Below are 14,071 nucleotides of genomic sequence, written 5' to 3' on the forward strand. Positions count from 1 at the left end.
TTTAGAAATTCAGAAGAATATAAAAAACAAGAATATATGAAACAATGTCATCTTTTCTAGCATTACCATAACAATTTTGTTGTCTACAGATAAGCAAAAAAATTAAATTCTTTGCAACGACATAAATAGACTGAAATGTTTATTTCCTTAGGCACTGACAGTATTTGTTTGTATTTATTTATTTTATTTTGTTCAGTTTGGGGTGTCATGTTCGTATGGTAATGAAGGGAAAAATATTTTCAGGTTATGAAGATTGAAATGTATAGTAACTATAATAAAATATTATTAAGTATTTCTCATATTTCACATATTTTTCCTTTGCTTGCAATGAAAAAACTTGCAATAACATGCAACTAATGCTATCAAAACCTTAAAACATTGCACCAGCTGTCGCCCCATCCATATGCATGTGCTGGGATGCTGCTGGTCAAGGAAATTTCCAAAGAAACAAAGCTGGACCATTTATACCATTTACGTTACTTGGTGATCCATTCAAGTTTTTCAGTTTGCTTGTACCGTGTGTCAATTTCACAAAACCTTATTACATATTAAAATCAGTATACTTGGAAAAACATAAAACAATGTATTTTTCAAATAAATGAAATTAAAAACTTCGGTAATCAACACACTGAGATGAGCGAATAATCTTAAGAGCAACCACCAAAACAAATACGGGGGTGATGTTGCCAACTTTAATGATCTACATACCGTAGATATTGTGTTTTTATTCTAAACCCACATATAATTATGTTTGCTCATAAAACAAATAATCCAGCAATGGTAAAACCACAGTGAGGCAAAACACTGAATAAGAAAGCTGAAATAATTTAGCATAGGTGTAATTATATCGTGGGTGCCACCTGTAGGCATTGTGAACTTTGGGTACAAGCTTAAGTGTGTCTATGTACAGTGAAATAAAAATGCAGTCAGTTAAACCTTAAACGCCTACTGGACGTATCATACGTCGACTAAAATTGTCTGTTGGGTGTCAAGTTGACGCATCCGCACGTCGACTACAAAAAATTTCAACCTTCGGTCAACTTTGACTCGACCGAAATGGTAAAAACGCAATTGTAAGCTAAAACTCTTACATTCTAGTAATATTCAATCATGTACCTTCATTTTGCAAGAAATTGGAAGTCTCTAGCACAATATTTCGATTTATGGTGAATTTTGAAAAAACTTTTTCTTACGCTCGCTGTAACTCGCCAAAAATTTCAGAAATTCTTTCGTCATTTTGTCGTAATTTTTGCACTGTTCTATATTAGCCGTTACATAAAGTTTTATATATGAAAATGTGCGCAATTTCATGTAAAATACAGCAAAATACAACCCATGGTTGTAGCTTTTTATCAGTTTTGAAATATTTTCATATAAATCACGATAACTGCCAAAATTTCAACCTTCGGTCAATCTTGACTCGACCGAAATGGTCAAAAAACGCAATTGTATGCTAAAACTCTTACATTCTAGTAATATTCAATCATTTACCTTCAATTTGCAACCAATTGGAAGTCTCTAGCACAATATTTCGATTTATGGTGAATTTTTGAAAAAAACTTTTTCCTTACGTCCGCGCCAGAAATTCTTTCGTCAGGTTGTCGTAATGTCTGCTTCGTTTTATATTAGTCGTTACATAAAGTTTTATATATGGAAATGTGTGCAATTTCATGTAGAATACAACAGAAAATAACTCATGGTTGTAGCTTTTATCAGTTTTGAAATATTTTCATATAAATCACGATAACTGCCAAAATTTCAACCTTTGGTCAACTTTAACTCGACGAAAATGGTAAAAACGCAATTATAAGCTAAAACTCTTACATTCTAGTAATACTCAATCATGTACCTTCATTTTGCAACAAACTGGAAGTCTCTAGCACAATATTTCGATTTATGGTGAATTTCTGAAAAAAAAAAAAAAAAACTTTTTCCTTAAGTCTGCGCGCGGTAACTCGGCCGAACATCTCAGAAATTCTTTTGTCACGTTGTCGTAATGTTTGCATCGCTTTACATTAGTCGTTACATAAACTTTTATATATGAAAATGTGCGCAATTTCATGTAGAATACAACAGGAAATAGCTAATTGTTGTAGCTTTTATCAGTTTTGAAATATTTTCACATAAATCACGATAACTGCCAAAATTTCAACCTTCGGTCAACTTTAACTCGACCGAAATGGTAAAAAAACGCAATTGTAAGCTAAAACTCTTACATTCTAGTAATATTCAATCGTTTACCTTCATTTTGCAATAAATTGGAAGTTTCTAGCACAATATTTCGATTTATGGTGAATTTTTGAAAAAATTTTCCTTACGTCTCTTGTGTAACTCGCCGAACATCTCAGAAATTCTTTTCGTCACGTTGTCGTAATATTTTCACCATTTTATATTAGTCATTACATAAAGTTTTATATATGAAAATGTGCGCAATTTCATGTACAATACAACAGAAAATAACTCATGGTTGTAGCTTTTATCAGTTTTGAAATATTTTCATATAAATCACGATAAATAGAAAAAATTCGACTTTTGGTCAACTTTAACTCGACCGAAATGGTCGAAAACTGCAATTGTAAGCTAAAACACTTACAGTCTAGTAATATTCAATCAATTAGCTTAATTTTTCAACAAACGGGAAGTCTCTTACGTCCACGCATTACGAATTCTTGCATCATTTTGTGATAATATTTTCTCTGTGTTGCTTTGATCATTTTACAATTTGTTATATACCAAAATCATCACAATTTAGTGTACAATACAAAGAAAAACAAAATAACCCGTTAGCTTTAACAGTTTTACTCACAGCGATTTGTATAAAATTATATATGAAAAATTTTTTTTTTGCGCTGTCATATATTTCAATATTTATATATGATGATAATATTTTTTCATTTCTGATGGTTGCATACTAAACGTCAGGCAATGACAAAAAAAGGAGCCAAAATGAACTCTTAATCTTAAAACTAAAGCGTGCTGTGATTTAAAAAAAAACTTTTTCCGCTTCGGCGCTAACTCACCGAACGCCGCCGGCATACAGGAGACGTTTTTGTAAATAGAGGCTCGGCGTTTAAGGGTTAAGTGGGTAACAGGATCTACAAGACACTAAGCCACAAGCAAAATGTCACCGTATGGTAGTTGAAAGTCTTGTGATCTCATCTTACCTTTACATTTTTTCCAAAATTTTACTAGTCGAAAGTGGGGTGTCTCTTCAAGGTTGGAGTATCTTCAACACCAGGAAAGATGGTAATTAAAAACACTTAAACCACAATTTCATAAATCAAATGTACTTACCTAGAAGATGGATCTCATCTATTATGATCAGAGAAACTTCCTTTACATAATTTCGTGTCTGCCATGAACGAGAGATGCCATCCCACTTCTCTGGAGTAGTAATTATCACATCTGAAGCCTAAAATCATAAAGGAAACTTTAGACAATGTGAAAGCCCCAATATTAAAAAATTTGAATATCTTACAAAATGCAAATTCATATACTAAAAATAACCGATTCCCTTGTTAATACACTCAACAAGTTCATCATGAACTAGGTGTTAATTACTGTAACCAATATCAAGCCCAGATTACAAATCTAAATAGCATTTTATCTCACATAACTTTGCTTTACAAATGGACACTAAATTTGACAATCTAGTGGTATGACACAATTCCTAATTACTGAACAGGTAGTCCCGGGGTTACGGAAGCTCCAACTTACAGCATTCTGAACTTACAGCGCTTTTTCAAATACATATATTCATAAAAAAATTGATGCCCAGTTACGGCTGATGTTCCGAAGTTACGGTGCCATAAACTCCTTAACTATGATTCTGAGCAGTGTAACTGTAGGTGCTATAAGTTAAGTATATCTTAGTTTTACCAGACCACTGAGCTGATTAACAGCTCTCCTAGGGCTGGCCCGAAGGATTAGACTTATTTAACCCCTTTGGTACAGCATGATGCATAATCGGCGAGATGCTGTATCCCGCATTTTCCCAACTCACCCTAGAGTCCGTATAACCATGAAAGAAAAGGTTTTAGCATCCATTCTGCTTTGTATATTAATGGAAATGAATGTGAATTCAAAATATATGCATTTATATATATGCACACACACATATATGTATGTATATAAATATATATATATATATATATATATATATATATATATATATATATATATATATATATTTATCCCCCTCTTTTACCTCTCGCCATATCAACCCATGAATTTTCCCTTTTTATCTGGGGATTTTCTTAAAAAAAATAATGCAGCTCTCATTAACCCATCAGCAATGAGTTTTCATCACTTTATCATAAAAAAAAAATTTATATGCACCCCCAGGCGTAAGGAAAGGTGCATCCCAAGCGCTGGATTTAGCCCTGAAAAGTCATCATGAAAGTCTGGCATCATTGCTGGGAGACAATCCAATCCTCAAATATGTTGGTAACATAGGTCCAGCCAACGTCCACCTCTTGTTCTTCAACTTCATTATCACTTGAGAGCTCGTCACTGCTCTCGTATTCTCCCTCAGAAGGAACACATTCCTCGGAAGAGATATCACTGCTTTCATGCTTTTTGCTGTGAAAACGAGGGTAAAATGAAGAAAATCATGAAAAAACCAAACGTGTGAACTTGAGGCATGACTGTGCATAAACTGACAATGAGAAGGTTGTGACGTTACAGCCAAGAATGTCCATGAGTGGCTGAAAAAAAAGTAGGAGCAGTTTAGTGTTGGTTAGTACAGCCTACCCACACTTGCAAAAATAAGTAGGAGTCACAACCCAGCACTACAAGCATTCCCTATAGCATTATTGAGTTATGACGACATATATACATCCTAGGGAGCGTTACTGTACCCTCCATGACATCGTAGAAACGTCAGGGCACCGAAGGGGTTAACGTGGCTAAGAACCTATTGGTTACTTAGCAACGGGACCTACAGCTTATTGTGGAATCCGAACCACATTCTAGCGAGAAATGAATTTATATCACCAGAAATAAATTCCTCTAACTCTTCATTAGCCGGCCAGAGAGTTGAACTCAGGCCTACCGTGTGCTAGGCCACAACTCTACCGACTCGCCCAACGAAGAGCTTTGTAGGTGCTATAACGAGGTGAGAAAACTGGTTCAGGGAGCTGTAGCCAACAGGAGGGCTCACTATAAGGAGGTTCCTTCTATAAGGAAGAGAGAAAACTGGTTTACTACCAGGGCAAAGCTTAAAAATCTGTTTCTTTCCCCAGGCTTACACATGTCTCTCTTTCTCTTTTTTATAAATTTTGATTACTATGTTCCAAGTTACAGCATTTTCTGACTTATGCCACGCTGCTGGAATGGAACCTCCGCCATAACCCGGAGACTGCCTACCTCATTCAAAACATGTTCACCAAATGCTGGTGTTACTAGTCACTATGAATATACATATGTAATATAGCTGCTGTAGATTCTCAAAGATTTGTAACTACGTAACAATTAAAATACGATTCAGTATCTAACATCAGAGGTCATAATGAATGACATATGAGGTTTCAACGCCAGTGTGCCCACCAAATGAAATCCCAATCATATTGTACGGTTACTAACAAATTAGCTTAACAAAATTCACATGGAATCTACTGAAGAAAATTGGTAAAAAAGACTTAAGGTTAGGCTATCAGAAAAAGGACGATACAAACTAGTCTGTCTTTCTTTCCTTAAATCTTCAGCTGTAAATCCTTATCAACAGTCAACTGACTATAAACACAAGAGGGATTCAAAAGGAAATAAGCCTGCAAAGAGAGAGAGAGAGAGAGAGAGAGAGAGAGAAGTTATAGGAAAAGGTGATAAATAAATATGAGGGAACAGAAAATAAAACAATTACACCTGAATTCATGAGATGTCAGCAGACAGCAGGAATGAATTTGCTCCTTGCTTAAAATTTAGAGATCAGAAGATACCACAACTGGTCTATGTACACCATTCTACATTTTAGTTGTAGACAAAATAAACTCCTAGCAAACTCAAGTGGTATTAAACCTGGTACTAGAAAACACAACACAGTTTGCAGCAGCAGCCTGGCTAGTGTTGTGAGCACAAAAAGCTAGGTCAGGTAAAGAAGAGAGCAGAGAATTTTTGGTGTTATAGTATATTTTATGCAACATATATAATGAACTCAATTTATGTCTATATCACAAACAGACATCCAAGATTTGGCAAAATATACTTGACTGATGACATAACTCTATCCAACAGTTTGAGATGAGAGTCAGCACGGCAAGACCACACTGGAGAACAGTACTCTAACAAGGAAGAATGAAATAGTTAAAACACTTAGATATAATAGCTTCATAACAAAGCATTCAAAATCATTTCTGCAAGATACCAATTTTTTGAGAAACAGAGGAAACAATATTATGTACATACTTCCCATAAGTTAATTTCTTAACAAAAGTTATACCAAATTCTTAAAAGTAATTTGACATTTAAAACTGTGCCTTTAAAGTGTAAATCAGAATGCAAAGGCAAGTGTTCTGGATCAACTAACTATCATACTTTGAGTTTTAGAAGGGTTACGCTTAATGGCCCAAAGCCTACTTTACTCAAAAATACATGCCAGATCTCTATTCAAGGATTCTGCATCCATAGACCTATGGCACAGATAAGGAACAACAGCTGGTGGAGTAGCATCATAAATATATGAAATCAGTTTGTTTTCCAAAAAGAAGATAAAGTTACTCACAAGCTGTGAGATAAAGGCACAATACTTATTAGCATCCATACTGAATCTGAGATGGAGCACATTAATGTCAAGATGGGCATAAGTTTCCAGGCTAGAAAACTAACAAGAGAGGATTCTTCCTTCATTGAAAAAAAATAATGAGACCGACACTGGTCCCCTCTAGCTGCTGGTACCTAGAGAACTTTATATATCATTATTATTACTGTATTTGCTGGTACATAGGACACACTGGCATACAAGATGCCTCCAAGTTCAGGGGAGCACTTTCTGGAAGCAACAAAAAATTCCAGTCATTTCCCTAACCTTTGAAGTCTTTCCCACTATAGGTTATGCTGGCGATGTTTCTTACCTGCGTTCACAACAATATGGTAATGGTAAACAAATAGTAAAATCTGTACAGTATTTAGGCATGTTTGGGAGTATGCTTTTTAAATATATATACTTTTTAATCATAGTAAAATAACAGCCTTTGTCTAACATTGTAACTGGCAGACACCTTGCCTACCATCTCATGTCTTCTCTCTGATATGATCCATACCTGATATTGTAATTTTAAGCCTACTAAATCTACAGCATTACAATTTTTGTTATTTATGTGGTAAGGCATAATAAAAATGTATCACTACAGCTTTAAAACTCATCACAGACACTAAAACTAATATGATGTTACAATACAACCAAACTTAAGCCATCATATGAACATACTTGACTAGTCTAAAAATTCATTGTTAATACACCCCATTCATCAGAAAATAGCCCAAACACTATGGAATGCATTCAGGTGCACAAAGCAAATGTGCAAGAAAGCAAAATTACATTGCACATGCTTGGTTAACTCCCCTATCTCCACAGGAAGTTACCACTTCCCATTCAGCCATATTATTATTATAATTATTCATAAGATGAACTCTATTCGTAAGGAACAAACCTACAGAGGCCACTGACTTCAAATTGGAGCTTCCAAAGAACATGGCGTTCATTTGAAAAAAGTAACAGAACATAATATGAAATACAGAAATAAGAGTTCAGCTACTAGAAAAGAGAAAATATTGACAAATTAATAGATAAATAGATAAAAAATGTAAGTAAATTATTAAATTACAAGAACTGTTTTGGGTAGTAATGCATTACATCTTTGCTTGAATTTTTGGGGTTCTACTAGCACAACATCCTCAGAGAGACTGCTCCATATTCCAATGGTGTGAGGAATAAAGGACCTCTGTAATTGAGAAGTCTGACAGCAAGGCGCATTTGCAGCATATGCTTTTAACCTCTTTGGTTGTGTTACCTTCTCTCCATGACTCCCAGTATCTCCTCAGTTTAGTCTTGCTTGATAAAGCCAGGTCATAACCAAGGATGAAGGTGAATCATCAGTGAGAAGTGACTGACATATTCCAGCCACTTCAATCCCAGTGAGATCTCACTACAGAAGCAGAGTGAAATCATCAGTTATTTCTCACTCCTGGTGCTTTCATTACAAACTAGTAAGGAGAGAGAAATAACTGATGAATTCACTCTATTTCTGCAGTGAGATCTCACTGGGATTGAAGTGGCTGGAATATGTCAGTCACTTCTCACTGATGACTCACCTTCGTCCTTGGTTATGACCTGGCTTTATCAAGCAAGACTAAATGTGCCTTGCTGTCAAACTTCTCAATTGCAGAGGTCCTTTATTCTTCACACAGCTGGAATATGGAACAGTCTCTCTGAGGATGTTGTGCAAGATATAATGCATTGCCATCCTAAAACAATTCTCCTTGTATTTTAATAATTTACTTATATTTTTTATCTATTTATCTATTAATATGTCACTATACATAGTCTTTTCTAATAACTGAACTCTTCTTTATGTATTTCATATTACCTTCTGTTACTTCCTAATAAAGCCTGGCACTCACTCTTATTTAAGTGTTTAATATAAATTCTCTTTCTCACTCTCGCTGGATTTCCATTATATGATAGTGAACCTAACTAGGTAAGCCTGGAACTTGCTCTTAAATATGTGACCATCTACATAAGCTTCAAGATGAGGGCCAACTGAATGAGTACATACACAGTAGTCCTGCTACCTTTACTTCTATATGAACATACAGTACTGTATATACAATACCATGTAGCTTAACTGATAATACACAACTGATGAAGAACATTTCACAATACAGTAAATTATCTTTTATCTAATGAAAGAAACAAGGAACAATTAAAGAACACAATGCACTATTAAACATTTAAGATGAAAAATGTTGTACAAACTGTGAGGAAACATGCATGCATGAGTACAAGAAACAAAGGGAGGTAAGTCATAGATTGTATGAAGCTGGCACGGTGTAGCCTGATAATTGTTGACCTGTACCCACCCACTTTTTGGGTGGATGGAAGTTTATAAAGCATACACTCTCCTGGAGGATTTTTTTCTGGGGGGAGGGGCTACTCTAAATCACAAAAGAGTGAATCCTCAGATCTTGGACCTGTGGATAAAGGACTACTGTTTTTATAATATGCCCCACCTACTCACTTGAGATTACAACTCAAGAATTCTTTTGTTCAAGATTTATTTTTCCTTTTAATAAGTAAGAGCTCTTTTTTTTTTTTCTGTATTTCCCTTAACCTTCTCTTACTCCCTAAAGAGCACCATATTCTTTGGAAGCTTGAATTTCAAGCTAGTGGCCCTTGTGGGCTTGGTCCCCATGAATAGGGTTCATCTTCTGAATAACAATAATAATGACTCAGCACTTGTAGCTTTCCTGATACTAAGCACAGGATAAATAGAGATTTGTACATGGTATGAACACATTCTTCTTAAGCAAAATTTTCCGGATGGATGAAGCATTTGTGCTATGCTTTGGATTTACCTTAAGTTTCAAATTTTAATTAATGTTTAACTTTTCATATTTATAATGTGACAAAATTAACTATGGCCTAGTAGTTTGCAAAGTCCTATCATTCCTTTGACTGAAAATTTAATTCAAAATAAACCAGCCCTAAATAATAAAATGTAAGAACTTATTAAAACAAATAAACTGACTATATTTCTCAGCATACCACCATTCAATATATGGTCATTTATAACAAAAACGTACGTACCTGGATTGCCCGAACATCTGGAGACACGTCACCAGTTAATTCAACGACATTCTTTCCTAATCTCTCTTCTAATCTTACTTTCCAGTCTTCAACTCTCTCCCTTACCAGGGCTTTTAATGGTGCAATATAAACAACCTGATAAATTTGAAACATTAAAGGAGAAATGCAGTAAGCACATACAAAAGACATCTGAAAATGTAAACAATACGGAGTAATTTTCATAAAACTGTAGTATTCTATACAAAATTGGACAAGTGTGAATTATAATACTGTATACATAAAATCTTTAAACGCATCCAAGGCAAAGGCAAAACAGCCCTTTGGCAGTGAAAGGCATGGAACTAAATAAGAAGGATCCTTTCCTAAGACGGCTAGACCTACACACAAGTTCTTCTTTACCTTTTACATTTCACAAAGCAAAATGAAAGTCTAGAGGTCATTCAGTGTCTATTCTGAAATTGAGGGTAGAAAGGTTTGAAGGTGTAATTGCACTATGAAACAATTGTTACAAGGTGGGAAGAAGATGGAAGAAACACACTATAAGAACTGACATACAGTACAAGGAATGAAAGGGGTTGCAGCTAGGGGTCGAAGGGACGCTTTAAAGAAACAGAAAAGAGAAACATTAAAAGTCATGCAAAGAAAGAGAAAAAGAAAGAAGAGACAAACACGGACTTTACTTTTCTCTATATTCATTATTACTGTAGAGAAGTATGTGTGAACTGAAAAGAGAAGCATCAAGTTCAGTTACAACCTCTTATATTTCCTCTTAATTATGTAGAGTATTTTATAATTTTCATTCCATACAGTTTAAACAATACTATGTTACATGAAAATGCTGTACACTATATGGTTTTAAAACTTTAGGTAAAACAGCTGAGAATAGATGTATTACTGGTTGCCAGTATGTGTGCAAGTAAAAAAAAAAACCGTAGTCTCAGATTCTTAGGGGAAACTGAAAAGCATCAGAATTCAGCCTATTATAAAGTATTAATTTGTTTTATCATAAACCCATTAAAGGCAGTCCTCAACATACAAACTTCCGTGTATGTATGGTATGCGGGATATATATATATTTCTGAGTCCAGTCCCGTGTCAGCCGGTGAAATTCCATTACAGCACGAATTTCTAGGTATAACAATGCTAGATATACCAGAGAAAAAGAGCTTTCAGGAAAGCTGGGTTACTACCCCAGTCGATAAAAATCTTTAGAAGACGTTGGTATAATGAAGGGTGAGTGAAATACCACTACCACGGAAATATACTCGAAAGATCTCTCCTTATCAAAACCCCCGTAAAAGAGCGGTGAGCCGTTACAGCTCCCACACTCAACACCCGCCAGGACGGCGACACCAGCGCCACCTACTTCATTCCATTTTCTAGCACGTGATACGTTCGTTTCTTTTGTGTGCTCGTCCCCTTTTTGGATTGTTTTTTCATCATCTACAATGGCATCGAGCACCTTTTCCATCTCTAAGTTAAGTACCATCTTCTTGTGGGGTTTTTGATCTGTTTTTGGCTGTTTTGGTCTCGTATTTTCATAAATATTGAGATCTTCTTATGGCCACCACAGCGTCCCCGTCAGCCATGTCGACCGCGAGGCGACTCCTTCTGTTCTTTTCGGTTGGAGTTGTCTCCTCGCCGCTATATATAGGTTTTAACCCTTGAATTCCTTCCTGGTGGTTCCGATGCGGTGGCTCCCCTCCTTTTTAGTTTTTGTTTTGCATTTTTGGCCTATCGGCCTCTCTTGGGTGATGCTCCGTCCAGGTACCCCCACCAGGTTGGGTTCTTTTTCATTTTAGTCTCATAGGCTATTATTTTATACTTGAAGATGGTGCTCTTCTTTTAGTTTTTTTGTTTTTTTAATTTATTTTGTTTATTGTTTTTGGTTGTGTGGTTTACCTCTAGTGGGCCTCCCGAGGTAGGCTATGCTCCCTATTGACTAACGTAATTTTATTTTGATTGATTTTTTATGTGATGGTTGTAGTGTGGGCTCCATCCCTTGCCCTGGGTGTGGGAGATCAGGTTGAGGGAGTTTTGTTGCTGTTTCCTCCGGGATCGTTTTACGGTGGTCAGAGTGAGCCCCTTAGTCCTCTTCCTCCAATTTTGGGGAATCGAGTTCTTTGGATGTGTTTCCTCTAGGCTAGTCGCCCCCTTATCCCCTACTCGATCCTGGTTGGCTCTCGGCACAAAATTTCTCTCCCTGTTGGTTCCTCCTCTCCTTTTACACCCTTTTCTCCTTCCTAACCTATACTAGGTTAGGTTTATATTAGGCTTTCGCCTAGGAGGAGTTGGGCTTTGGGCTGTGTAGCTCCTGGAGTAGGCTACCCTTCCAAGTTCATTTGGAGGGAAGGATGCAGTTGAGCGGGTGTCATGTTCTCCTTGTCTCCTGTCCCCTTCCTGGTAGCCTGCTCCTCTTCTCCCCCCCCCCCCCTCAGCCTTGCGACTCTCGTGCGGGTGACGCTAGATGGCGTTTTCTCCAGTTCAGGGACTCCTCCTATTGGTAGAGGGATTCGCTCCTCCCATATCGTCCCCAGCATCGCTGTGGTGGGGTGGGTGGTTCGTTTACTCGGCGTGTTCGAATCCTGTCTCATACCTCTCATCTCCCCCATCGGTTACGAAGTTAGGGTGAGGGTGTGGCCAGCCGTATGTTATGAACATAGAACACTTTACCCGTTTTGTTTCTCCGGCGGGGAGGTGATGGTGGGATGATTCTATGTCATAAGCGTAACGGACTCCTCCGGTCTCCGGAGTTATTACCATCACTTGTTATTTTTATTGTTGATTATTGTTATTATTATTTTGTTTTAGACATTATATTATATATACGTGAATCTGGTCCTACACCGGGGGCTCCGCCGTTATTTTTCTGGCAGCCCTTATGGTTGGTTCCTGGTTTCGTTCCTTCATTCCCGGAGTCTTCCGGGTCTGAAACCTTACCTTCCACTCTGTGCATTTAAAGCTTATTGGCCCAGTTTATAATGGGGAGTTCTTCTACGCCGGAGTATTCCGGTTGTAGTTGAGTTTCCGGCCTTGCCGACTTTATTTTGCTTGGGTGGAGGTTCATGTACTTTACCTTTACAGACTGTTCGCTGTGAGGAGCCGGGTGTACCGCCTCCCTTCAACAACCCCTACGGTCACGAGTGTGCCGGACCCACGCTGGTTGTGCGGTCCGACTGGATGACCTGGTTGTTTGGCACCCCGATGGTTGTGAGGTTTGCTTTGCTCTCTGCTCAACCATCCAGGATGAGTCGGTAAGTGACAGTCTTCTTTCCTCCGGTCCATGCTCCTCATATTGTATATTGTTTATATTCTCCGTCTGACTTTTCATTCCTGACTAACTGCAGGTTTTCTTGCAGGCGGACGAAGCTTCCAAGAAGTCTGCCTTTGAATCCCTCCGGGCCTGGGTGGCTGGGTTTGGCAGGAATGTTCCGTCGGGAAGCCCTACGTCCTCGACGCCAGGTTGAGGACTTGCTCTACCCTGGCGCACGGGTGGCGGCTGCAGTGCCAGAAGAACTTGCCACCCCTATCATTCAACAAATCCGTGATGCGACCCAGCCACCTCAAGTGGACATCATGTACGCCGAGGTCTCGGAGGATGTTGCCGCCCTAAATCTCGACTTGGAACCGATGAATTTGGAGCAGGACCAGGTGGTAAGTGGTGAGGTAAGTGAGGATGTTGGGGCGGGCCCCCCTTTGTTTGACTCCCCTGCTTCATCAGTCTCTTCGTTTGCAGGTTTTGTGAAGTCTTCCTCTTTGGGTGATAGAGCTCCGTCTGCTATCCCCAAGTTGAAGTTGAAGACTTCATGGAAGGCGAAGGGCTACAAGTCCTCGACTTCCAAGAAGGCATCGCCCTTCCCCGTCGAAGGCTAAGGTTTCAGGACCTGTAGCCTCCGGGAGTAAAGTCTAGTTCCTCCGGCAAAGGCGCGAGTAAGAGGGCTGCAAAACCAAGCCCTCCTCGCCAACCTTCTTTGATCAGAGGCCTTTGCCACTGAACTGTACACAAAGTTCACAGAGGACCTAGATTCTAGGTTTGAAAAGATCTCGGATAAGTTTGCCAACTATGACAATATACTGGCAGGTTTGGCTCACCAACCTAAGGCAGAACCACAGTATTCTATCCCCGACACTGCGGACCTCCCGCCGTTTGATGTCGGAAACCCTTGGCGGTTCACTCCGGGCCATCCAACATGATGGCAAACTTACCCTAGACGGTCTGGGCACGAGACGGTTGGAGGAGTTGGAGTTCTTTCCCCGATCTCCTGCCCC

The 14,071-nt window shown here is 38.1% G+C and overlaps 1 protein-coding gene across 3 annotated transcripts in view; it reads right to left on the reverse strand.

The window, feature by feature from the left end:
* Nucleotides 1–14,071, reverse strand: part of obe (obelus) — a 437,154-nt gene that overhangs the window by 148,056 nt on the left and 275,027 nt on the right. For all 3 annotated transcript variants that reach the window (XM_067124317.1, XM_067124318.1, XM_067124319.1), the window contains exons 28-29: nucleotides 9,803–9,937; nucleotides 3,295–3,412 (exon numbers count right to left, since the gene is read on the reverse strand). In XM_067124317.1, coding sequence (XP_066980418.1) covers nucleotides 3,295–3,412; nucleotides 9,803–9,937 — 253 coding nt within the window. The remainder of the gene's footprint in view (nucleotides 1–3,294; nucleotides 3,413–9,802; nucleotides 9,938–14,071) is intronic.

Source organism: Macrobrachium rosenbergii, chromosome 22 (genome assembly GCF_040412425.1).
Source record: "Macrobrachium rosenbergii isolate ZJJX-2024 chromosome 22, ASM4041242v1, whole genome shotgun sequence".
Classification (NCBI taxonomy): domain Eukaryota; kingdom Metazoa; phylum Arthropoda; class Malacostraca; order Decapoda; family Palaemonidae; genus Macrobrachium; species Macrobrachium rosenbergii.